General features: G+C 48.2%; 1 protein-coding gene and 1 long non-coding RNA gene across 8 annotated transcripts in view; one reads left to right on the top strand and one right to left on the bottom strand.

Annotated features, from left to right (window-relative positions):
- The window catches only part of LOC123392885, an 83,089-nt gene extending 78,288 nt beyond the window's left edge, over window positions 1–4,801 (top strand). For 2 of the 5 annotated variants that reach the window (XR_006607579.1, XR_006607581.1), the window contains one exon: window positions 2,675–4,801. This is a non-coding gene — a long non-coding RNA (uncharacterized LOC123392885). Of the gene's footprint in view, window positions 1–1,973 lie in introns of all 5 variants that reach the window. The other 3 variants (XR_006607580.1, XR_006607578.1, XR_006607576.1) reach the window with 3 other exon arrangements.
- LOC101679480 (F-box/WD repeat-containing protein 12) overlaps window positions 3,598–20,332 on the bottom strand; it is a 32,005-nt gene continuing 15,270 nt past the window's right edge. For all 3 annotated transcript variants that reach the window (XM_013049131.2, XM_045083033.1, XM_045083034.1), the window contains exons 6-10: window positions 9,223–9,381; window positions 8,528–8,738; window positions 7,145–7,323; window positions 6,936–7,063; window positions 3,598–4,099 (exon numbers count right to left, since the gene is read on the bottom strand). In XM_013049131.2, the coding sequence (XP_012904585.2) occupies window positions 3,973–4,099; window positions 6,936–7,063; window positions 7,145–7,323; window positions 8,528–8,738; window positions 9,223–9,381 (804 nt within the window). In that variant the 3' untranslated portion in view covers window positions 3,598–3,972. The remainder of the gene's footprint in view (window positions 4,100–6,935; window positions 7,064–7,144; window positions 7,324–8,527; window positions 8,739–9,222; window positions 9,382–20,332) is intronic.

Raw genomic sequence — 20,332 nt, 5'->3', positions numbered from 1 at the left:
GCTTAGTGCTGACCAGAGCAGGGGATGGGTGGGGGCCTGGTAGGGAGCCAAGGCAGTGCTACCTGGAAACTGCACCACCGGACCACCTACCTTGGATTGGCCAAAGATGTTCACATGTGAACAGGACCGAGGCAGCCTCCATTACTGGGTCCCGTGTCCTCCATCCTGTGTCCATGCGTCCGCAAACACGGAGCAGCATCCGGCTTCCTACTGTTTACATTTTTTTGGCCGCCTAATAATGCAAAGTGATAGGTCATTATTGTTTTATTCAGCTGTAATTACTTATGATTTTGAGCATTTTCCCCTATACTTTAGGGTTTGGTTTCTTCTGTAAATTATGTTTCCTCTTAGTTCAATTTGGGGTTTGCTATCAATGGCATGGGTTAATTTTGGTTATGTTGGCACTTGTACAGAAAATTTAAATTTTGATATAAGACTATTTCACTATGGGATTTGCTTTTGTATTATTTAATCCTGCTCTAAAAAGCCTTTTCTAATTTTCCTACAATTACAAAATATAACTTTTTATTTATAAATTATAACTCCTCCCCTATAATTTAAAAATATGCTGTTTAGGGGTTCCTGGGTGGCTCAGTTCATTGAGTGACTGCCTTCAGCTCAGGTCACGATCCGAGAGTCCTGGGACTGAGTCCCACGTCGGGCTCCCTGCTTAGCGGGGAGCCTGCTTCTCCCTCTCCTCCCTGCTACAGCTCTCTCTCTCTCTAATAAATAGATAAAATCTCAAAAAAAAAAATTTTTTTTTTTTAAAATGCTGTTTAGATCCTTTACACACACAAACAGTTTGTGCATGGTCCAAGAAGAAATCTGATTTTACTCCATCTGCATCGCCAGTCCTTCCAAGGTCACTTACTGAGCATCATTTCTGACTTATGGGACTTACACTGTATACCCAACCTCCAAACATACCTGCGCCTCAGTCCTCCATTGTCTCTTCACTCACGGATGCCACCTGTCTCCGTGACAGTTTAATTCTGTCTTCATAATTCACAGAACAGGTCTACCCAGTGACAGTTTAATTCTGTCTTCATAATTCACAGAACAGGTCTACCCAGTGACAGTTTAATTCTGTCTTCATAATTCACAGAACAGGTCTACCCCTTCCTTTGCCCTTTTTTTCCTTCAAGACTGTCTTGGCTACTCTTGTCCTCTTACAGCTCCGTATACATCTGATCATCTCTTTACACTCTATTTTAAAAACAGTAGCAATTATATTGGTATTGCTTCCAACATATGGTCTCTTTAAAGTAGTAATTCTTCTGTTCACAAACACAGGTTATCTCTATTCTTTATTCCTTTAGAAAAGCTGTGTTTTTTCTTTAGTAAAGTTTTTTTTTTCTTTTTAAATCCCAAGATATTACAGTTTTTGGTGTTATTGTGAATGGAATAATTTTCCTATATTTTCTAATTTTTGTTACACTGATTTCAGTATACAAATAACCTATTCACCAATCATGATTTGCTAATTCTAATGATTTTCTTAGGTTTCTAAAGGAGCTAGTACTATTTAGAAATTACAGCACACATACCCATTTCTAATTTTTTTTTTTAGAATTTAAAAAAGTATTTCATTTATTAGTACATCAAGGGCAATACTTAATTATAGTGGTTCATACTGTTTATACAGTAAACAGTTTATACAGTAAACTGTTATACTGTTTAACATCAGTAAAAAATTTTCTGATTACCTATCATCAGGCATGTTTACAGTCTTTCACACTCCCTTTATCCAGTTAAGAAAATTATTTTCCAAGATATTTCATAATTCCTGCTTAGATTTTTTTAACTCATCAGTTATTTAAAAGTGAGTTTTAATGGTGTGTATGTGTGTGTGTTTGGTAGGACTATTCAAAAAGGAATTTTTGTAGTTAGCAACTAATATTTTGGAATTTGTTAAGACTTAGCTTGTGGCCAGGTACTAGGGAAAGTTCTTCATGTTTTCTGTTTCTGCTTAGTACAGAGTATCTTGGCTGCACCTGGAGTAACAGAGGCTCAGAGGAAGGCTGTCAGCCTCCTGGCAGGAATCAGAGGTGCCACTGAGGCCCTCGTGCTCCCCCGGCAGCAGCGGTCCTTGCCATATGAAGGGAAGGAAGCCTCAGAACTTGGATTTACAGGACACGAGAGCATGACACACTTCGGTGTTTCCCCCAGGCTGTGGTATCACACCTCAAAGACCTTGCTTTCCTGTGAAGAGCCTGGGGGCCAGACTTCACACACACCGTCTGCAAAAGCTTCCTACGCCCCCATTAGGACTCCCTCCAGAAGCTTCCTACGTCACACCCAAAGCAGGAGCCCACAGAAGTGTCCCTGGGCAGGGCCACTAGAGCCGGACCCACCACCATCCTAAGGCTGCAGCCAGCACGTGCCCGGCTCTGGCCAGCGGCCTTCCATGAGAACCGGCCCCACTGCTTTCCTAGTCGCCACATGTCCACGCCGCTCAGGCGGCCCTTATACTCGCCAGTCCCTTAGCTGAGCTCCCTCTTTTGCCAACGCTGCAGCCTCTTACCATGTGCCTTCACCCAAAACTCCTGCTCTTGAACTTACCTGGACTTTCTTCGTCTTCGGAATGAAACAGCTGTTTCCTTTCTTGCTGTGTCACGTGTTTATTTTAGCGAATTTCTTGTCTCCTCTCCCTTTCCTCCATGGCTTTATGCAGGACGCACGAGGACCGCTGACGACCAGACAGGACTGTACTAGGATTAACAGAGTTCTGACTTCGAGAGGACAAGGACCCCGGGTTTCCAAATCTCTGTTATGTAAGATACTCACACCAGGGGGAGGCCGGGCAAAAGGCATATCCATATACCTTACGGCACTGCCTTTCCAGCTTTTCTGTAAACCTAAAATGATCCGAAAATAAGCCTTATCTTAGATTTTAAAGGTGGGGGGAGGCCACAGATTTTTTTTCCTTTTGGGGAAATGACTATATGTGGGCCTGTCCGTACGGGGCTCAGGAGCTACGGGGTTGTGGTTCTGCACAGCTGGAGCAGCAGGTTGTAGTTGAGAGGTTTTAACCCTCATTGGCTCTCAAGAAGTTTTCCTATTTTTGAAGACTTTTTCACAGTGCAAGTCAACTGGCAGCCACTCCATCGAAGCTGAAGAGGTCCCTCTCTCCCATCCCGGCCCGGGCGGCGCGGGCATGTGGTGAAGCCAGAAACACGCGCATCCTGGTGTTCGGAGCATCGGAGCAGCCAGGACGTGTTCAGACAGCGTCAGTACGTCGCACGCAGCGGCAGCAGCACAGGGGCACCCGGCCAGACGACGGCAGGCGAGGCCTTGCTTAATGCCTGCTGCCTGCTTCCTGGGGGTCCGCGTCTGCTTCTCCAGCCTTCCCTCTGACCTAGTGCGCAGCTCTATTTCCTGCCAGTGAACTCCTTCCTTGGTGTCAGCCAGCCTTCTCTCCTGCTGCCTGCCGTTGGGAACTCAACGGATATGCCCCCCACGGCAGCCGGGGCTTCCCTGCGGACCACCTCTGGGGGTGCCACACGCACAGAATACAAAACGGTGTCCCTGCGGTTCTGCAGTGTGGCGCCACACAGCTATTTATTAATGTGTGTCTAAAGCACATGACAGAATAGGGAAAACAGCATCTCCTTACTTTATTACATATCTGAACAACACGACAATGAGGACGCCGGCGCAGCACCTTGAACGTGCGCTCCTTGGGTCCGCTCCTCTCGCCCACTTACTGGTCTGAATAAGCCTGGGCAGGGGGCAGTGCAGCCAGACAACAGGCCAGTATGGGTGACTCTGTTACTGGTCAGGCTCCCAGCTGGAGAAATAGAAACGTCGTATATTCTTCATAGGCCTGTTGTGAGAATTAAAAAAAAAAAAAGTCACATAGCACAGTGCGTGGCCCATAAGAGGCCTATGAGAATTGCTCCTTCCTTTTCCAGTGTTGATAAAATAATCAGTTTGTATGCAGATAAGCTTTTCACCAGAGTGAGATTATCTTCAGTTGACACAATCATCTGAGCCACGCTGGATGTTGAAACAGTATGACCTCAGAATGCTCGTCCCGATGTTTCTGGCTTCCACACCCACGATGCTCACACTGTCGCTCTCCACGTGGGTGAATCCACTGCGAAAGGAAGGGACGGGCTGTGTGTTAACTTGCGGAAGACACGGATTTAGGGAGGTAAGTCTTTACACAAAGACGGAACACAACCTCTGGACCTTCTCCAACCTAGCACCCCCCATCCGTGTTGAGATCTGCGCTCATTCTTGACCATTAGCAAATACGCTCACATTCTGGAGTGGGAGTATCAGCTTTGTGCCCTCCTGATGGTAGCTGCCCGAATTACGATTTCAGGAAGTCTAGAAACTTCCAGTAGACAACATATACCTCATTCAATCTTGAGAGGGTAGTCACTTCCCCAGAACCGAGAATCAGGCCATCAGTTCCCAACCAGTTTCAGTGAAAGACATCAACACAGGAGCCATCACTTCCCACGATGCTGTCTTTGCCCAAGAAGGCAGACTGTGCTGCTCTGAGGCTGACAGCGAGCGAGCCGTGTGGAGACAACCATGCCAGCCAAACCACACAAAGGACTTGAGTTTCCTGTAAAAGCTGGTTTTGGCTACAGTCTGCTTCTAAAATATTGCCACTTTTGGATTTTGTGAACCACCTTTTAGCTTAGAATAAATTCCACACTAAAAACAACAAAAATAAAGCTGCTAAGAACATTCATGTACAAGTCCTTGTTTGGATATAACATATCTCCTGGGTTATAGATACGTGGGGGTATGTGGCTGGGTTGTTAGTAAATGTACATCTAACACACCCATTTTCCCTGTTTTCTTTAGAGAATTATTTATGTATTATGTATTCACAGATAACATTTTAGGAAACTGAAAAGCTCTCAGAAAGTACTGTTTATGTCCTGCAGCACTCAGAAAGGGGCTGGGAAAACCTTATGGGGAACAGCATGAAGCAGCAGGATTGCTGGGCTCGTTGTTGCCAAATGAGGCTCCCAAAAGAAACTGCCACACATCTAAGGATTTCTGTAGGAATCTGTTCTGGATCAGGAAAGGGGCTTAATTAAAAATCTTGATCCATTCTAGGGTCCTAAGTAAAACACACTTCTGAAAAGGTATTTCTAGGTGTGCTACTTATTTATCACATTGAGGATGGAGTCAGTTCAGTGAAGGACATTTTCCATTCTATGTCCATGTAATTCAGTGTGTAAAAACGCACGTGTGGAAGATTCTCCCAGTGCTACGTGCTCAGCACAATGGTCCTATTGTGTAGTGCACACGGTGCAGTTAAAAGACATGTAAAAAGGAGGGGCGCTGGGTGGCTCAGTGGGTTAAAGCCTCTGCCTTCAGCTCGGGTCATGATCCCAGGGTCCTGGGATCGAGCCTCACATCGGGCTCTCTGCTTAGCAGGGAGCCTACTTCCTCTCCTCTCTCTGCCTGCCTCTCTGCCTACTTGTGGTCTCTGTCAAATAAATAAATAAAATCTTTAAAAAAAAAAAAAAAAAGACATGTAAAAAGGAAGTTTCTAAACGTGCCACTTGCCTGCTAAGTTGAGAACGGTGTTATTTCAGTGAAAGGATGCTCTAACCACTCAGTAACGATGTAGAGAATTCTTTAAGGACACACGTAGAAAAGAGTGGGGCCAGATATATCTGGAGGCCAGAATGGGAGCACAAGCCCCTCAAGGGCAACCTCCCCACCTGGTCGCTCTCCAGTGACCATGAGTACAAGAGTCAGCGCTGTGTCCCTCAGCGGGGAGAGGCTTCCCGCCGCCGGAGGAGGAGCCATCACAACGGTCCAAGCGGCTGTGGCATCTAAGTGGGACCTCGCCCACCGAAGGGGCTTGTCACAAATGCCAGCCTCTGGTCACAGGCAGACTCAACATGGTGAGGCCATGATGCCCCCACGCCTGAAGGGCAAGCGCGTGAAGGGTCATTAACTAGCAAAAATACAGCAACGTAGGTGTGAACGTCAAAGGAACCGAAGGAGGAATCCTGGGTCAAGCAGCAAGTGACGGAAGCCTTCTCAGAATTCTGCGGCAGGCTGTCCTCTATCCTTTGCTTAGCAAGTCAGTAGAGCGTTACAGCTCACCGATTATCGGAAGATTTAAGTTCGATCTCTACTTCTTATCAGAAAGTTGAGCTGGTTTACTAAAGGGAATGAAGTTCTTCTATATTAATTAGTAGTTTTAATAATTATCTTCAAATAACAACTCATTGAAAACTCAGAAATGAGGTAGGTTTGTGACAGAAATATAGTTTTTTCAGTATTTGGTTTGGGGCTTGGTGTTTCTTCATTTTCCATTTGCGACAGTAAAAGGTCTGCCACGACAAGCTGAGATCACCCCAGACCTCATACCAAGTGAATGAGGCGGTCAGCCACCTCACTGTGAGCAGCCCAGGGCAGATCTGTCCGCCTGTTTGTAGAACTCCATCTGGCAAGAAGAAACAAATGATTCCAAAACACTAATGACCGAACTCAAAGCAAAACTGCGCTGGCTGGGACTTTCCCATCTCACCCCCACTGACTCCACACCACCTGCGTTTGGGAAGTGGTTCTGGAATCGTGTGGCTTAGGGCAGGAGGGGAGATCAGGGCTGCAGGTCCAGGCCGGGCCCGGCTGGGTGTTGCTGTGCGTCCCTGCCGGACTGTGGGCAAAACAGCCGTATCTCAGCGCCTCTGTCTGATCTGGGAGAGTGGGGGGCGCGACCACGGGTGCCGGTTTTGTGCACTAGAGGAGATAACGAAGATGATGCCTGGCATCTGTTTTTAAGCAGAGGAGGAAATGGCATCTGAGCAGCGACTTATCTCAGGCCCCCAGATAACGAAAATGGGCCAGGCTGAGACCCAAGTCCCAGTCACACCCCTTCCAGCTGCTGCTGCTGCTGGGCCAGGTGAGGCCGCTTCACGGGTGAAGGGAAGGGAACTGGGAGCCGTTACCTGGCCCATCTGTGGGAGCCCCCGAGCAGGTGATAGCAGCTCTTCAGGACAGGAAGCTGATTCTCCTTGCTCCACACGTAGACGCGCAGGGAGAGGTCGAAGGAAGCAGTGAGGACTCGACTCTCGTCCTTGAAATGAGAAGCCAAGTGAGGCAGAGCCGTGGGCCCTGGAGTTGGGGCCACAGTGCAGGCGGGCAGACCCACACTCACCACCCACAGGGCCGTGATGGGCTTCTGGTGGTCCTGGAAGGCTGCCAGCTGCAGGCCCTGGACGGTGAAGAGCACCAGCTCCAAGCCCGACACCAGCAGGATCACCTGAGAGCCGTGGGCCTTCATGAGGTGAGGAGGCGTCATGGTGTCTGGCAGGAGGAAACTTGCAATCTGTTGTACTTTTTGAAATGAAAACACACGGACTGTCATCTCTCAGTAGCAACTCGGGGTGTGGAGTACATGTGCCTCACCCAAGATGCCGTGGGATGCTGACAAGAGCAACACCTTTGTGGTGGCACATGCAGTTACTCCCTGAAGCCGCCCAGTCATCCACTCTCCAGTATGGAGGACGGTGCCCTACTTAAGGGCACTGTAAAGATTTGAGGCAAAATGCATGTGGAAGTGACAATATCTGACACAAGTACCTCCCAGGGGATGCCCCCCCTGCTCTTCCCCAGCTACACCAGGGTGATGTGAGAAGAGCCCCATGAGAACTATGACATTTATAACATCTGCCAAAAGCTATTACTGATGATACTCTTTTATACTGAATAGCATTTTTTTTTTTTTAATGAATTGGATCATTTCCTATGGTTTACCAGCAGGGAGGGGGGGATTACCTCTTTTGAAGAATTCATGCTCATATCAAACAAGGGATCAGAGTACACATCCTGTTTCCCTTTTTTCCTCAGCTACTAAGAAGCTCAGAGTAGGGACGCCTGGGTGGCTCAGTGGGTTAAGCAGCTCCTTCGGCTTGGGTCATGATCCCAGCGTCCTAGGATCGGGTCCCACATTGGGCTCCTTGCTCGGCGGGGAGCCTGCTTCTCCCTCTGCCTCTGCCTGCCATTCTGTCTGCCTGTGCTCACTCTCTCCCCGCTCTCTGTCTCTGACAAATAAATAAAATCTTTAAAAAAAAAAAAAAAAATCTCAGAGTAAAGTTTACGGTCAAAAGATGACATGAAAACAAATTAATGTAATACTAAAGAAAAAATGCTAGGGGCCACAAGGCAGGCCAGTGGCCCTGAAGTGGAGTTTGGGAGACAGGGAAGGCAGAAAAAGAGATGACAGATCTTGTTTTCCTGCTGGCTGCGAGCTCCCTGGGGAAGCTACAGTTGTGGCACACTCAGTTGTGCACGCTCAGCACCAAAAGACTGTGTTTGCCACAGTTGTGACAAGACAGTGAGGAGAGGCAAGACTGTAAGTGGCCAGTGGGTAGTGTCTGGATCCCAGGGCCACCCAGAGGGCCTGGCACGCACTCAACCACTCGGCCAGTACATGCACAAACAAGACATTTGTTGGGCCCTGTATTCACTGAGAGGGAAGAAAAGTGCCCCAAAGGAAACCACCTTGCAAAGGGCATGGTCCTGGCTCAGGGACCCTTACCCACAACGTCCACTCCCTCCTGGGACTGTTTGGCCTCCAGTTCATAGGTGGTGATGGCCAGCTGCCCGCTGTCATGGTTTCTGTGCATCACCATCAGCCTGGCCGTCTCGTCAGGGGCCCAGCAGGCTCTGGAAATCTGCCAGATGGGCAGAGTGGTAGAGACGGGAGGCTCTTCTTCCACCGGAGCGAGCAGGGAGCGAGTGTAGAACACCTGAGGAAACACCACCACATGGTCCATGCCACAGAGAAGCACCCAGGAGGGCCGCAAACCCACAACCGGTGACATCACTTTGTCTTTACAGGGTCACCCATGTCCCTTGTGTGCCTTGCTCTCCAGACTGCTCAGTCAGGCCCCGCCGCAAATAGCCTGCACACCAGTACCGGGTCAGGACAGCTGTGTCAGTACTCTGACAGGACAACTGAATCAATGGCTCTGTGGTGTTTTTTTAAGGGCTCTTGGAGTTCTGAGCAGTGTACGTCACTGGTGTGCTTTTGTCTCCAATGTCTTGCTCTGGATTCCTGTCCTCCCCACTCGAAGTCTGCTCCTGATGACTCCTCTGTCCCCGGACCATCCTGTCTGCAGGTGCTGCTGGCAGCCTTGGTCCATTACTGGTCCACAAACGTGGGCACAGAACCCACCACCTTATATGCACAAAGCCAGGACCCCGGAGGGGAGGGCGCAGCTCCCCACTGACCTTTGGGCCCAGGTCTGAGTCCTGGGTCGAAGCGAACACCCACTGGCAGTCAGGAGAGCAGAGGAGGCTGGTGGGGCTGCCTGGAAACACCGCAGTCCTGGAGAGCAGCCGCAGGTGGGGCACAGTCAGCGCATACAGCATGCCCTCCGCAGAGGCCACCTGCACAGCAAAGGCCGTGGTCAGCACCCAGCCTCCCCCAAGGGCAGGGGGCCAGCGCCTGACAATGCTGCAGTGATGGCACTTGCGCGCCAGAAACAGACACGCTCCGGTAGTGCAGAAGTCTTCGGAGCAAACCCTCTCCTCGCTCCTCCCAGCAGCCGGGGCCCGACCTCAGGGGCTCCTTCGACCAGCTACGCTGAAGTAGCCACAAACGGCCTTTTGTCTACAGCTTCTAACGCTCCTTGGAAATATTTCCAAGGAGCCATTTCCCACCACTTTTTACTTCCTCTCGCTCTTAGGGAAGTTCAAGTTGTTCGCAAGTCTCACTGCTGCGCACTAAGTGCTCCCACACCGACGCTCCGGACCACAGTTCCAGTACTTCCTCCCAGAGACCCCGGAGCTGGCCCAGTCAGGTCAAAGAGGGTCACGCTGAGAAACTAACAGGGAAAAAACAAGCTTTTCAAAAAAGCGCCAATCTTACTTGCCACGTATATAAAATACCTGTATATACCAACCAAGTACAAAAATACCCATATCTGACAACTTGTAATGCCAGTCTTCGCAAATGAAAATCCTCATCCTGTCACTTTCTTGATTATGGGTCAGTCATTGCATATTACTGGCCATTTGTGCTGTTTTCTGTGAACTGACTACTCATATCTTTTTTGTCAACTAGATTCTATGCTTCATATCATCTGATATCAGTGCTTTTGTTAAAGATTTGGGGCCCCTGGGTGGCTCAGTGGGTTAAAGCCTCTGCCTTCGGCTCAGGTCATGATCTCAGGGTCCTGGGATCGAGCCCCACGTTTGGGGGGGGGTGTCTCTGCTCAGCGGGGAGCCTGCTTCCCCCTCTCTCTCTACCTGCCTCTCTGCCTGCTTGTGATCTCTGTCTGTCAAATAGATGAGTAGAATCTTTAAAAAAAAAAAAAAAGAAAGAAAGAAAAGAAGAAGAAGAAAATTCAGTGTTTTCTTATAATTTTCGTGTATTTTTGTTTGTTTAAAGAATTTTTTTTAAGGTTTTTCATTTATTCATTTAACAGAGAAGGAGATTACAAAGTAGGGAGAGCAGCAAGCAGAGTGGGAGGGAGAAGCAAGCTCTCTGCTGAGCCAGGAGCCAGATGTGGGACTCCATCCCAGGACCCCAGGAACACGACCCGAGCCGAAAGCAGCCACCCAACAAACTGAGCCACCCAGGTGTCCCAATTTTCATGTATCTTAACGTTAAAATATTCTGTTTCAGATGTTTTGGATTTTTAGGTAAATCAAACCAATGTAATTTTCCTTGATTCAAAAACTGTTTATATATTCCTGAGAGAATTTTATACTACGTCTTTTGCATTAGTTTTTAATTAAATATATTTCTACAACACAGTGATATGGAATTAACCTGTTTCCTTCCTGTCCATATGTTCCATTTCTCAAATAGCTCATCCTCCACCTACTATTTTAAAAGGACATGTTTATGGTTTGTTCCCAGGTTCTGGCACCAAAAGAAAAAAAATTTTTTTTAAATAAAAGGACATCTTTACACAGGCACTTACACAGGGAACACTCTCTGGACTTTTTATTCTATTCAATTTCCAATGCTCAGAAAATGGCAGGCAACATTCAAACAAAGTCTTTAGGAAAAAGTGAAAGAAAGAAAGAGAGAAAGAAAACATTTTAGCTGATAAACCATTCCCCAAAGAACAACCAACAATCAAAGACTGGTAGCTACACCCCAACATGAATCAAATATCATAAAATAAGCACGTGCAGACATAAAGGAATACCCCAAATCAGAAATTCAACACTCAAAAAACAGAAATGGACAAAAAGCCAAGATGTGAAATAAGAGCTAAATTAATTCAGGAAAGATATTGAAGAAAAAGTTATCTTAAGGAAGACAAGCAACATGCTTAAGAGAGTATATTCTACTGCGCCAGTAAGGACACCAAAGAAGGAAAACAAGTAGGAGAACAAAGATGGAGTAAAGAGCTAATGACACAAATGCGAGAATAGGTGTCCAAGAGGACGGACAAAGAAGATCTAGTAAACGTACAACTGAAGCTCCTGCAGAGAAAAAGCAATTAACAGACTAATACTTACAACTCACATGCAATGAAACTTCCTGAAAACAAAAGAAAACCTGAATCCATCTATCAAAAAGGTACAGATGTTCCTGGGAAAAAAGTCAATCCAGGATAGTCACCAGAGACCCCTCAGAGCAAAACGACTAGACTTTATGTATTTCAAAAATCATTCAAGCCTTTGATTAACAAGTCCAAGTGTGTAACAAGGAAAGTAAGTCAAAGTGGGAGTAGACGTTTCAACAGAAACACAAGGAAACAGTATATTCACAAAATTCAAGACAAACATGAGCCAGGGATTTAGGGCCCAACCAAGCCATTTCTCAAGACCCCGAGCTACAGAAAACAGCATCGGACCTGCAGGGATGCATCCCAGGGACTTCCTAGGGGATCTCCTAGAAGATGGGCCCCACCAGACCACAAGACACCAGGAAAACGTCACCAGAACTAGTAACACTGTTACACCAGTACATTACACTGTGGGTCAAATAATAAAAAAAAAAAAAAGACAAGGAAGAACAGTGTGTAAATGTTGCATATTCTCAGAAAGGAGGGAACAGTGGATCTTCAAACGTGGGAGAAGAGAAAAGGTTCAAAGTAGAATAAGTTCACTGAGCACCATGGGAGGAAAGGAATATCATATATAACAAAAGATAGTAACTTGACCCAAAAACACACACATAAAAAAGGGAAAACATACTTGGGAGAAAGGAGCCCAGGAATGTGCCATGTCACACCATAAAACTTGAGATCAGGCACATACCTTGTTCAATGTACATGGCTTCACTCACTTTACCAGTAAAAAAAAAAATGATCACACTGATGAACAAAAGAAAACATGACTGTATATTCAAGAAAGTTCATTCAAAACAAAAAGTTAACCATGACAAAACCGTAAAGGTGTGGCACACACAAATCCTTGGAAAGCAAGATAACAGGGAAGGCAGGAAATCCAGCAATAGACACTTCCTATCCCTGTGAAAATTAATAAAAGGAAACCTTGTCTAGAATGGAGTTCAGAGGCTGGCAGGAGGAGCACTCACACCCAGCACTGGTTGTCAACCAGACCTAACTGGAAGAGAGGGACCTCCTGGAGGCTGCTACTTAATATCCCAGCAGGGGGAGGAAGGCTTCTTCCCTCCCAGCAAAAGCCCAACCAATGAGAGGCCACTATACTTCTAGCACCCAGTCCACTCCAATGATCTTTTAGTTTACAACAGCCCCTCCCTATACCCCCTTTCCTCTCTAAAAGAACCTTTCTCTTCTTTGACTGTTGGGACTTTTCCTATAGTTTTGCCCCAGCTAATTTTGTCCTGAATTAAATTCTCTATTCACACATAAACCCATTTTTGCTAGTAAATAACTGGCAGTTTTTTTTCCCCAAGGCTAACAACACTAAAGGCTGTAATTCATAATGAAAAATAAAACCTGATACTTAAAGAAACACCCCAATCACCTTCACGAAGCAAAGAAAGAAACAAAGTGAAACACAATAATATTTAAATATTTATGAATTAAGCATATTATTATACAAAAATAAACAATAATGCTCTCAGTCTAAGGCCAAGGAGACAAAAAGTAAATAAATATAAGACCTAACAATATAATTGGAGCACCTGGCTGGCTCAGTCAGTTGAGAGCTGGAATCTTGGTTTTGGCTCAAGTTATGATCTTGGGGTTGTGAGATCGAGCCCCACGTCAGGCTCCACACTCAGTGCGGAGTTGGCCTGAGATTCTTTCCCCCTCCCTCTCTCTCTGCTCCTCCCCCTGCCTGTGCTCTAACAATAATATTAATAATGACTGTATCTGGCTCTTTATAGCCCAATAATGGAGACTACACCTTTCTGGCAAGCACTTACAAATGTTCACAAAAACTGAATATACAGTCACAGAGAAACCCCAGTAAATTCTGTATCATAAAGTAATACAACATTCTCTGATCACAATGAAACAATACTGGAAATCAATAGAAATATTAAATAAAACAGACATGGCACTAGCTAATTTAATCACGAAAAAAGTGGGAGAAAGCACATATACACAAAAAGAAATGACAAGGCAGTAGAGAAGATGTGGTATTTATATACAATGGATGGTTACCTGGCCATCGAAAAGAATGAAATCTTGCCATTTGCAATGGCAGGGACGGAACTAGAGAGTATTGCGCTGAGCAAAGGAAGTCAGCCAGAGAAAGACAAATACCGTATGATTTCACCTGTACGTGGAATTTAAGAAACAAAACAGATGAACATAGGGGAAGGGAAAGAAAAATAAAGTAAGATAAAAGCAGAGAGGGAGACAAATCATAAGAGACTCTGAACTCTAGGAAACAAACTGTGGGTTGCTGGAGGGGAGGTGGGGGGGTAACCGGGCATGAAGCGCGACGCTGCAGGTAGCGAGCGCTGGTCTACGCCACTGATGAATCACTAAATTCTACCTCTGAAATGAATACATTATATATGTTAATTGAATTTTAATAAAAAATCTTTAAAAATGACAGCAGAAACAAATGTTCAGAGAAAATTTAAAGAAAACACCTCAAAAGAGTATTTCAGACAACTGTATGCGTAGAGAATTGAAAGCCCAGGTACAGTGGGTAGTTTCCTAGAAAACACAGTATGAAAATTGAGTCTAGCGGACAAAGAAAGGCTTGAGCTGACCGATTTCCACAGAAAACCCTGAGAAAAACGTTTTCAAAACTCCCCCCACACAAAAAAGCACCCAGCACCTAATAACTTCAAAAATAAATTTTACCAAACTGGAAAACCAGATAATCACAAATTGTTCCAGGGCATTAGAAAAGCAGAAAAATGTTCACATTCCTTGAATGAAGTACAGCATTTATATGTCAACCTGATAAAGGAAGATCAAAAAAACTACAGACCAATCTCCCATTGACAGAGCCAAATCCTGGTAAAATGTCAGCATTTAGAATGCATCAGCACATTAAAAAGAAATGTATAGATAATTTGTATTTTAAAAGTCCAATAAATCACCATAACAAACCGAAGGACAAAAATTCTGTAATTATATCTGCATACTGAAAAGGCCTTTCACAAAATTCTACATCCTAGCATGATTTTCGAAAATACTCAAACGGCCATTGATGGCTCTTGCATGAACATCATTCCGGACGGCAGCAGCCCAGCCCCACGCTGAAGCTGCAAGTCCTCCCACCCGGACAGCGACGAGGACAAATGGCCACCAATGCCCACCACTAACTAATTAGTATTGTGCTGAAGTCCTGGCCGAGAAGCCAGAGAAAAAGCAACTGGATGTCTAAGGCTTGAAAAACTAACTATCTCGACCTACAGATGAAGTGTTTACCTAAGAAAATTGAGAGAATCAAATACAGGCAGGTAGAATCCAGTAAGATGACAGAGTATAAAACACAACCACAGCTTTCATTAAACACACACCACCCAGTCAGAAAACAAGGGAACAGAAAATACTTTCCCGTATAAATGCAATAGCAACTAATTGATAAAAAGCTTTGGGATATGGTTAACAAGAAATGTGCAAAATGTATCTGAGGAAAAATGTAAGTCACTTCTGAAGGACATAAAAAAGCAAACCTGAACCAATGGAAATACATCATTTATTGCTGGACAGACTGACTCGAATCATAAAGATGTCCGTTTTCGCCATGTTAGTATTTCTCTATGCATTCAATGTCAACGAAAATACCATTTTTGGGGCACCTGGGATCGAGCCCCGCATCGGGCTCTCTGCTCAGCGGGGAGCCTGCTTCCTCCTCTCTCTCTGCCTGCCTCTCTGCCTGCTTGTGATCTCTCTCTGTCAAATAAATATATAAAATATTTTTAAAAGTAAATAAATAAAATTAGTGAATTTAGCAAGGCTGCTAGACAGGAGGTAAATATACAAAATTCAAAATGTATTCTTATGTATATTTATACAGAAGTAACTTCCATGTATGCTATGTACAGTAGATATAGCAACTTCCTTATAAATACAGCACTACACATTTATGTATTATTTACATATTCCTATATATGCTACAGACTAGCAATGAAAAATCAGAAATTAAATTTTCAAACAATGATATTTAAAATAATATAATATACAATGAATAATTCTAACAAAATCTATGCAAGCCCTGTTCACTTAAATAAAACTACAAAACTCTGTTGAAAGACCAAAGTGAGGGCCCATCTCAACGGTGACATATATATGCCATGTTTGTGGCTTAGGAGACCACACAGATGTCAGTTGTCCCCAATCAACCTATAGATTCAAGGTCATCAAAACCCCAGCAGATAGTTTTAAAGACACTGACAGGCGCGTGGCGAGGAGCACTGGGCGTCACAGGCAGCTAACGAACTGCTGGACCCCGCGTCAGAAACCAGGGACGAGCTCTATGTGGGCTCCCGGACATAATAATAAAAAAAAATTTTTTTTTAATTGACAAGCTGACTTGAAAACTTTTAGAGAAATCATCTATTTTTGAAATAAGAAAATGCCGGAGGCCCTGACTTCCAAGTCTCCAGCCGACGAGAGCCTGTGCCTGTCCTTCAGCAGCGCTGGACCCCCACGGTGCCGGTGTTCTGACAGAGGTGTGCTGTGGCTCAGTGAAGAAAGGACGGCCTTTCCTACAAACTCGGGAAGCCCATTTGTAAATAAAAATGAACCTTGATCCTGACCTTGCACACACATGTACTTTAACCTTAAATCATCTACATAATCCGTGCGTCAGAGAAGTCCCGGGGAGCCGAGGCGCCAGGTTTTCACGCGGGCCCAGCGGAGCCGCTGGCAGCCCGGGCCCCTGTGGCTGCGGGGGAAACTGAGGCTTCCCCGGGGGCGGGTGCCGGGGCGTTCCCCGTTCCCAGCCCCACACAACACGGCAGTCAGTGGGGGGTTCACGTGAGCGCCCCCCAGGCCTCCAGTCCCTGACCTGTGTGTCCAGCCTGAGAAAACTGGCCGCCTTCAACGCTTTCAGTGGGTGCACACGTCGCTTCCCTCCAGCTGCGTAACAAACTCCTCACAACGCCTGTAGATGTGGCCATTTCTTGAAATTCCACAAATTTTGTCCTATATGTGTTGAGGCCAATTGTAGCCTTGCTCAATCTTCCTGGGAGGCTAATCTAATTATTTTTACAAAGCTCCTTCTAATATCCAGTGACGAGTTTTATCGTGGAGTCTTGTGCTCTGAGGCCAACAGCTAACCGGCCGGCTTCCCTTAGCCTCTGCAGTGCGTCATTTTCCTCTTTTTCATTCCAAACTTTCCTAAGCGGTTCTGAGTTTTTCTCTTTGGTTTTTTTTTAAGATTTTATTTGTAAGTAATCGCGACACCCAATGTGGGGCTCGAACCTACAACCCTGAGATTAAGAGCTGCACACTGTACCCGCTGAGCGAGGCTGCGGTTTGCCCACACTACCTGAGCCAGCCAGGGGCCCCAAGTATTCTGTCTCAGGGTCTTACACTAACTTCTTACTGCTGCAGGAACAAATCGAGTGGCTTAAAAAACCAGACATTTATTCTCTCACAATTTTAGAGGCTAGAACCAAAACCAGGTGCCAGCAGGGCCCTCTCAATCTGAAGGCTCTAGAGCTTTTCTGGACTTGTCTGCCCCCGTGTGCACACGGCCTTCTCTGTGTATCTGTATTCTCTCCTCTCCTTACAAGGGCACTACTCATTGGATAGAAGACCCAGCCTAAACCCAGGATGACTTTACCCGAGATCCTTAACCGGGTACCATTTCCAAGAAAGGTCAAGTGCTGAGGCTCTGGGTAGACGTGAAGGGGATATCGGATTCCATACCCCACTGGTGCCTGGACAGAGTCCGCCATCTCCAAAGTTGAGCCCAATCTTGGTAGGGGCTGATCTTGCTCCATCCCCTTACAGGGCAACCCCAAGAAGACGAGCGCTTCTGGCCAAATCCTGCCATCTCAGGTCACCTAACACCCCATTAGCATCAGAAGCCCTGATGCTACTGATGCTACTTCCCCAGTAGGCATGAGGCCTCTGCCCCGCCCCCGAAGCCTCCTTGCTGAGAGCAAACTGGCATCTCCAGAGTCCAGGCAGGTTTGGGCCATGCTGGGCTTTCCCTCTGCAGGAGGAAGGAGCTTCCTGTTGTCCTCAGGCCCTTGCCACGTGCAAGGACCCTGGAAAAGGGCACCCTCTGAGTGAACGAGAAAGGGAGTTCCCACCACACATGACAGAGCCCACTGCCGTGCCCCCTCCGCCAACTGGAATATCCCTGAGACAGGGCGGACCCCACGGTCAGCACAGACAGCCGCAGCTCAGGCAGTCACCTTGGCCCTGGCAGCCCCCGACCCACCGCGGACGCACGTGCACGCTCTCCGGCCGTTGCCATGACTGCCACCACGTGGCCAAAACAAAGCTGTTCATCCCCAATTCGCCCTCCTGGTGACGACCTCAGAAGTCTTGCCTCCCGGACACCCCAAGACATCAGCGGCAATCATACATGTCTCTGCACATATCTGACACCCCCAAAGCCTCTGGAGACCCAGAAATACCTACAGTGACCAGGCACTCACTTTGCTTCTTGGACACACAACGCTGAGCTCCCAAACGAGCCACACAGGAGAACCTCCCCTCGGGCACCAGCCTTAGCATGCGCCCCCAGAGCACCATGCGAACGGCTGGCTTATGCAAGGCCGGGTTCAAGGATATAAAACGCGCTCATTTCAGCCATCAGCCCGAAGACAGAATTACAGAAAAGTCACCAGAAGGGAAACTTACTGGAGTCGGACTGTCTTTGATGTTTGGGGACAGGTGGCTTTTCGTCCTGCCCATCCCACCTCTGTTCCACATACGGGCAAGCGGGTAAAAGCCACCCGTGGAGAACTCAAAGCACAGAAGCCGGGCCCACGCAGGAGCCCTGCCTGCGCCCCACCCCGACCACAGAGGAGCAGGCCGCTCGCTCCCCCTTGCGGCCTCCGGCCACTCAGACCTGCATCCCGGGAGCCTGTCCCCAAAAGCCTGGCTGTGACAGATGGCCTCTGCAGCCCCGCTGGGAGGTCAGGGAGCTTCCTCACTGTTGATAACCGAGCTCTTAGGACTCGGAGGCCCGACGGTCCTTCGCTCCTCCGGCCGCAGCGAGGCCCCGCACGCAGCCTTGCCGGGCAGAGGCCGCTGCCCGCTGGTACACGAAGGCTTCCAGGCACCCCGAGGATCCGGGGCCGTTCAGCTCCTCCTGACCTGCTCCTCGCGCAAACGCTAGCGCCGCGCTCCTGCGCCGCCTGCCGTGGAGAAGCCACAGGACGCGGTTCCCGCGGTCGCGCAGCCGGGGCCGCTCGTCCCCTCCCGCTCCGGGTCGCACGCGCTGTCGCCGGGGCTGTGGCGGCTTCCGGGCGGCCTGAGACGCCTCCGCTGCCCTCGGCTCCCGGGCCTGGCACCGGCTCCCTGCGGGCAGTTATTTCAAGATCCTATTCGGCGACGCCCGCGCTCCACGGCCGCCGGCAGGGGCCGGACCCGCAGGGAGCGCACGAGCCCTGGCGGCTCCCGGTGGGCTTCCTCGCTCCTCGGGGGCCTCGGGGGGCTCGGAGCCCTGTGACAGCCCCGCCGGCAGACTTCTCTCCCACTTGGGGCTTCCGGATTCCGCGGCTCACGTCCGCAGTCTGTGTGCGAGAACTGCCTCCACCACGCCGGCCGATGCCGCCTGCGACCGGCGCTCCCTCCGCTGCTCCTGACACCACTGCAACCTTCCAGGCATCCTTCGCGGTCCTGCTACTCACGCGTCCTGCGCAAACTGGCCGCACCGCTACTCCCAAGACGCTTTTAAAACGTCAGACCCCAGAGGGCGCCTGAGTGGCTCAGTCGGTTTAGGGTCTGACTGGGTTTCGGCTCAGGTCGTGATCTCAGGGTCCTGGGATCGAGCCCCGCATCGGGCTCTCTGCTCAGTGGGGAGCCTGCTTCCCACTCTCTGTGCCTGCCTCTCTGCCTGCTTGTGATCTCTATGAAATAAATAAATAAAATCTTCAAAAAATAAAAATAAACAAAGAACATCCCCAGTGGTTCACACGCCATTCAAGCCGGAGAAGGACTGGTCTACATCTCCTACCCTTTTTCCATTTACCTCACTCAGTATCTGCATTTCATTCCAAGTAACCTCTTAACTTTTTCACTGATGCAAAAAACAACTGATACAGAAAAGCGCACGAAACCAAACACAACTCGATGCATCATTACAAAGCAAATATTCCCGCTGCCACCCAAGTTAAGAAATGGGGCGCTGCCTGAGGCCCACAAGCTCCCGTCTGCCCCGATCCCGGGGTGATTCCACTGTCCGGCCTGCTGTGAAACCCAGCCACGGAGTACAAACACCTCCGTACTCAGTGTTCCTTTTCTGGAATCTCTACTTGGTTCCTCTCTGAATCTGTGATGTCAGTGCTCAGGGCTTTGAGCTCTGCTGAAACCCACCTCCCCAAACACAGCAAGCACAGGGTGCTGGCGGGTGAGGACCCCAGCGTCTGTAGCTCACCCGCCGCTCGAGCTCGTACGCTCTCAGCTCTCACGTAACTAGTCAGCACCATATGTGTGCTGAAAACCGCATTTCAAAACAGAAATAACAGGCGGCCTCGGGTGACGTCATCCCTCCCCAGGGAAGAGCCTCCCTTAGTCCTCCCAGGCAGCCAGGGCGCCGGGCCACAGACTGGGGGCGGCCCCGCCTGCAGGAACCCGATGCTCTGCCCTCATGGCCCCTTGTTCCCCGGGTCCCTGGGCCATCAGAGGGCTCCGGCCTCTCAGCTGCTGTAGGGTAACCATCTCTGGGGCCAGGCCATCCCACTACTGGCAGCTCCGTTCTGACTGCCACCGGATCTCCTGAACCCCGGTCTAGACGCTCGTCCTGGCTCCCCTGACATCACCCGGCGGATGTCCGCATCCCGCCCTGACCGGCT

This window comes from Mustela putorius, unplaced genomic scaffold, assembly GCF_011764305.1.
Source record: "Mustela putorius furo isolate JIRA1106 unplaced genomic scaffold, ASM1176430v1.1 tig00000680_pilon_pilon_pilon, whole genome shotgun sequence".
Taxonomy (NCBI): Eukaryota; Metazoa; Chordata; class Mammalia; order Carnivora; family Mustelidae; genus Mustela; species Mustela putorius.
Note: the sequence above shows the minus strand (reverse complement) of the source record. Positions and strands in the feature narration are given on the sequence as shown.